Source organism: Pezoporus occidentalis, unplaced genomic scaffold (assembly GCF_034315485.1).
Source record: "Pezoporus occidentalis ecotype Australia unplaced genomic scaffold, CSIRO_AGI_Poc_V1 ctg130, whole genome shotgun sequence".
NCBI classification, from domain to species: domain Eukaryota; kingdom Metazoa; phylum Chordata; class Aves; order Psittaciformes; family Psittacidae; genus Pezoporus; species Pezoporus occidentalis.
Window position 1 is genome coordinate 2541006 of NW_026913104.1, and position 6000 is coordinate 2547005.

General features: G+C 45.7%; 1 protein-coding gene across 5 annotated transcripts in view; it reads left to right on the forward strand.

The window, feature by feature from the left end:
- ETS1 (ETS proto-oncogene 1, transcription factor) overlaps positions 1-5796 on the forward strand; it is a 71446-nt gene extending 65650 nt beyond the window's left edge. For all 5 annotated transcript variants that reach the window (XM_062608761.1, XM_062608764.1, XM_062608763.1 and 2 more), the window contains 2 exons: positions 431-549; positions 1167-5796. In XM_062608761.1, coding sequence (XP_062464745.1) covers positions 431-549; positions 1167-1382 — 335 coding nt within the window. In that variant the 3' untranslated portion in view covers positions 1383-5796. The remainder of the gene's footprint in view (positions 1-430; positions 550-1166) is intronic.
- Positions 5797-6000: the final 204 nt, after the last annotated feature.

A 6000-nucleotide genomic window follows, 5' to 3' on the forward strand; every position in this document is an offset into this window, starting at 1 on the left:
CTCGATGAGCAGCAACCGAGCAAAGAGTCAAGGTCGGGAAGCAGGAGTCTGCCGGAGTTCATGTGATGGCCAGCAGCTTTTTGGCACGGAGAAAGCAGGGGTGCTGTTGTGCCAAGACAATGACTGCTCGCTGTTTGGATGCCAGAAAAGTAATCCTATTTATGTAACTCGAAGTGAAGCGTTCCAGTGCATGAATATTCAGCTCTTACTGCAAATAGGAAGTTCTTTTACCTGCAGGATTTAACTCTCAAGCTGTCATCTCAGACCACATCTTGCCCTGTGGTCACTGATTATTTTCTTTATGACAGTAGAAGGTTTTATTCTTTTCAGTGTGTACTGTTTGGATGTGATATTTCCCCCCCCACCCCTCGGATAGAAGGAGCTGTGCTTTTCCTGGCATTAATTTCTAGTATTTCTCTTGTCTTTCTAGGCAGTGGACCCATCCAACTGTGGCAGTTCCTGCTGGAACTGCTCACTGACAAGTCCTGTCAGTCCTTCATCAGCTGGACGGGTGATGGCTGGGAATTCAAACTTTCCGACCCAGACGAGGTAGAGTGCCCTGCAATAGAGTGCATGGCCCAGATTCCTTTGTAATATTGGTGCGGATAACCCTGCCCTCCTCCTTTCAGGGCTGAGATTTGGGCAGTCACATTGTTCTGGTCTTGGGTATGTGTAGGGGAAACCAATGAATTAGATCCCAGCTGAAAACTGGCTGCACTAATACCTGGGAAGCCGTAATTTGTGCCCAAAGTCAGTGGGAAGTAGCTGCAACATGGCAGAGAAGAGGTATAATGCCAAAAAGGATGTGTATAGGTGAGAAGGGAGACTTCCCACAGATTTTGGGGAGTGAATACTGTACCAGCTTGCCCAGAGGTGGTAGATGTACCATCCCTGGAGCCATTCAAGGAGGATTGGACTACATGATCTTTGAAGGTCCCTTCCAACCCAAACCATTCTGTGGTTCTGTGACCCAGGATGACCTGCACATCCTCATAGAGTCATGTGCAGTGTTCTGCCATTGCATGGAGGTTGCTTTCCCCAAACCTTAATGCTTGTGACCCATCTGTGTCCATCTTAAAGATGAGGAAACTCCTTTTTCTTCCCTCGTGTCCATTCCCTGCGATGCACATCCCTCCTTGACTCTCCTCTCCTCTCCCCTCTCCCAGGTGGCCAGGCGATGGGGCAAGAGGAAAAACAAGCCCAAGATGAACTACGAGAAGCTGAGCCGTGGCTTGCGCTACTACTACGACAAGAACATCATCCACAAGACGGCTGGGAAACGCTACGTCTACCGCTTCGTCTGCGACCTGCAGAGCCTGCTGGGCTACACACCCGAGGAGCTCCATGCCATGCTGGACGTCAAGCCAGATGCCGATGAGTGAAGGTGGCCGGCCGGGGTGGAGGGTCACCCCGTGTCATATTGAAGAGTCGATGGGACTTTTTCTGTTGGTTCTTTTTCTTATTTTTGCTGTTCTTTTGGTCATTTGTTAATTTGTTTTTGTTGTTTTTAAAGAGCGACTCAGATTTGATGCTTTGAGGATGTTGGGAGAGAGAGAGGCGGAAGAGGCAAACTGTGTTCAGCCGGTAGAAGGATGAGCTTTTTCCTTCCCCTGAAAGCTCCAAGAAAGGCTTTTTTTGGGGGGGAAATTCTGAGTTTTAAGAAAGCCAGAAAAATGTAGCTCACTTAAAAACCCCAACAAACCCCTCCTCATCCCTTGCTGTTTAGGAAAAACATTATCAAATGGATCCCTTCGGATTTTGTGTTATTCGCACGCAGGCAGTTCAGGAAACGATAGTATTCCCAAGGATTTGAATCTCTCTTTGAGGGTGGGGAGGGAAAACCAAAGTGGGTGACTATTCCTGCTTCGGGGAGGGGCAGTATGGGAAAACCCCAAGAACTCTTCGTCGTTCTTGGCCATCACCTTTCTGTTGGTCGTCTGCTTTTCTACAAAGGACAGAATTTTTGCTAGGAGGGATCAAGACTTTTTTTTTTTTTTTAAGAAATCTGTTAAAAGTTTTATTTTATTAAATTTTGTGCCAGTATTTTTTTTCTTTTTTAAATAGTCTTAAGCTCTAAGATGGTCTCAGTATTGCAATATTGTGTGTGTTTGTTTCTGTTATGCCAGCAGAGAGTTTTATCACAGTGAGGAAAAGGTTAAAGATGAAAATAGGAGTTTATGTAGACCCCACTGGAGGAGTGGAGCGCTATGACCCGGCATCTCTGCATCGTATGTGAAGGACAATGAACTCCAAACTGGCTCCTAGTGATGCATGCTGGATGTGCTGCTCTCACCTCCAGCCCCACACGCTTTGCTCTGCCACTTGCTGATAAAGCTGGTTGAAATTCCCACTTTTGGGATTGTTTTTCAAAGAGGCTTTTTTGTATGGCTGCGTTTTGGGCACAAAACCAAGCCAGATCAGCAGGGAAAACGTCTTCTTTGTGTTTTCCAAATAGTTTTTTTTTTTGTGCTCAAGGAGCACCTTGGTGCTTTCAAAACATTCGATTTGTTCTTTTTTGGAGGGTATAATGGAAAAAATTCCCTTGTTTTCGATGTTGTAAATGGAAAATTTATCAGTTGATTTGAGGCATAAAAATCAGGAAAAAGTTGGAAAAACAAAGTTTTCCTTCCTGTTTCAACCAGCTTTTATCTTTATTGCTGTATGTGACACTGACACAGGGTGCCCAGAGAGAAGCTGTGACTGCCCCGTCCCTGGCAGTGTTCAAGGCCAGGGTGGACAGGGCTTGGAGCAAGCTGCTCTAGTGGAAATTGTCCCTGCCTGTGGCAGGGGGTTGGAACTAGATGAGCTTTAAGGTCCTTTCCAACCCAAACGAGTCTGGGGTTCTTTGATTCTGTGTCTTAACCAGCCTGGCACATGCAGAAAGGAAATTGTCCGTGCAAATAGGTTCTTTAGTGCTCTCTGGAAGCCTGATCCTGCAGCGCCTGGCAGGGTGTGATTAACATGAACCGGTGTCATTAGGGTGAATGATGAGAAGTGCACCAAGCACTTCCTGGGATGATGCTGACCGCTGTCATTAACTCACTAGGTGTGAGTTAGAGGATCAGACAGTGAGCTTTTCCTTATCCAGATACAAACCTGGAGCTGGATCCATGCAGATCTGGCTGCCAAATGGGATCTTTCTCCCTTGAGAGCCACTGGGCATTTTCTTTTGAAAGACAGTATTAAGTGTTTGAACCAAAAGTACCTTCTTTATGTGTTGTCTGTCTGTCTGTGTGTTTTAGGGAGTTGTGTTCATTATGGAGGCACTGTGAGAGGGAAGCTGGGGCCGAGGTGGGGAAAGGCTTCCCAGAGATGCTCGTTGGGATATGCCTGCCGGATACAGGCTGATGCATCAGCTTGGCAGGAAACGACCCTGCCTGCAAAGAGACAAAATACACAGGCACCTAAACTGTCTGTACAGAGGGGCAGTGTTGGATAAGGAGCTTAATCGCAAGGAGATGCTTAGAGAGGTACCTCTATATCCCCAGTTGGCCATTTGGGGGCAAGTCATCCCCAAAACTGCTGCATGCTTATAAAAAAAGGTGATGGTGGAGGGGAAATGAGTGGGCCACAAAGGAGCTCCAGCCCAAGGAGATGGAAGAAAGTGGTGGTTTAGGTAAGGGAGGCTATTAGTTATGCTGTTAGCTGATGGGACTGTACATTGTCCCACTGAGCATAGGGAAAGAAAAGGGTTGGATGGATGGAAAGGAAGGAAAAGGGGATGAAGGGAAGGTGAAAGAAGCATGCACCAAAGGAGCAAAGAAATGATGCCCACTGGGAAATCAGTCTCTGGAAGGCAGGATGGGGGAAAGCAGCTTGGTCAAGCTGGAGAGGAGGAAGGAAGGAAAATCAGTATCATGGATGAGGCCCTGGGCAGAGCTCTGCTACAGAGCCAACCTGAAAAGGGAGTCAGACAGATGTGGCAGCATGAAAGTGTGGAGGGGAGGAGTAGAGCAAAGGCATCCCAACAGGACACGCTGCATGGATTTTCAGCCATCAGATGGGGGTTTGTAGGTGTCCTGCTGCTGTCCTGCATGCAGCTGCACAGTGCCTGTAGCTTACCCTTCCCAGTGCTTTGAAAGAGTCCCCAAGACCCTTAGAAAGAGGCTGTCTCCTGCCCTTGGCACTGTGCTGCATCCCAGGACATGTCTCCTGCCTTGCTTGGCTGCTCTGCTGCAGCTGAAGTGCCTTTTCCAAGCAGAAAACAGGGATAAAACTTCCTTCCGATGGGAATTCGGGGACCAACCCCGTCCTCCTGCCAGGCTAAATCTCTCTTCCAGTCCACTGTGCTTAGATTTTCCAGGTTTCCAAGCTGAACCTGTGTGCTGCCAGTGTTTTGGGGCAGCTGATTTAGAGGTTAGAAAGGGTAAAGTATGGAAAGCAGATCTGGTTTTTTGGGGAGTAGCTCCTGGCTGGTGCTTCTCCCAGCCTTTTGCCATCCCAGCTCACAGGCTGTGTGCAGCAGAAGGGCAGTACAGTCCTAGGGACTTCAGGTTCATCGTTCCCCATTTTCCTTTGCTTTTTATTCCCATTCTAGAGACCATCCCAGAGAGGGCTGTGTGCTGTTTATACACTGGAACTTTGCAGATTTGTTGCTGTTTCTGTTTTTGTTTGTATCTTTCTGCTTTTTGGCTTTTGGCAAGGGGTGTGCTGAACCAGGTGTTCTGGACCCCAAACCTTCTGCCCTCCTGTTCCTCAAGGCCATGAAGAGTTGGTTAATCCACTCACACATGCTGGACCAGGTGGGTTTGAGAGGGACGATGGAGAACTGTTGGGGACACTGCTTACTCTTGTGCTGGTTTCTCCGCATGGGGTTAAGTTTCACCCTGAGTAGATACACATGGCTTTTGGAATTGGGTAATTATGTCTTGGTTTGGAATGTCTCAGGTGCTTTTGGTGGGAAAAATGGCCAAACAGGGCAAGAAATAGAAGATACTGTACGATTGAACCTTCTCACATCTTCCCAAACCAACCTCCTCCAAAAGAATGGTCCCAGGAAGCACCGGTATTTGGATGCTGTGGGAAACGTGTCCGTCTTCTTGCGTTTGCTTTTCTGGAGGGGTTTTCTGCAAGGCTTTAGGGCTTTGGTTGCTTGTTCCTTTTTAATGTCGCAATATTGGGATGCCTCGGCGTGCTCTGCTCTCTGGTAGGGTCTATATAACATCCGTGAGCTGTTGTCTACATTCCAAAGAGGTTTAAATAAATGATAAATCTATGTATACATATATGTTGTAATGGAATATCTCCAGGAATTATCTGCCTCAGTAGAAAAAGAGAAAAAAAAAGTGGATGTTCTTTTTTTTTTGTTTGTTTTTGGTTTAATTTTGTTTTTACAGGAGATTTTTCTTTTTAAGCTGATAGAAGAAGAAGAAAAAGAAGAGATTGTTATATTGTGCTGTTCAACTATTTTCCAACGTGTATTTTCATATAATTTATATTTTTTAAAAGTGGGAAAAAAAAGTTTAAAAGCCAGATTTAAAAAAAAAAAATAGATTAAAAAAAACAAGGAAAAAGCAGGTGCTTTTTAAAACAAACTGAGCTGAGGTAGCTTAGAGATGTAGCGATGTGTGTGTGTGTGTGTGTGTGTCCGTGCGTTGTGTTGTGTTCTGTTTCATTTTTTTAAAGGATGCAAAAAGAAGTCCCTCCTCCATTGAACCCTTAAAGAAGGAGGGGATTGGTTTTGTTTTAATTGCTGATGCTGGCACATCATTTTGCTGGAGAGTTTTTTATATACTGTAGCCTTATTTCATATCGTATTTTAAACCATGTGAAATTAAAAAGAAGAATAATTCCTAATCCTCTGTGTCGGTGTGATGCTTCGTTGCCTTTGCTCTTGGAATTCAGGGAGAAAGGGGGAAAAGCAATGCAAACTCTTGTAAATCCCAGCAAGTTCTGTTTGGTTTTTTTTTTTTGCATTATTATTGTGTGGTTATAGGAAATAAGGGTCTGACTGGAGTCATGGCCTCTGGGTGGACATAGAAGATGCTGCATGACACCAGC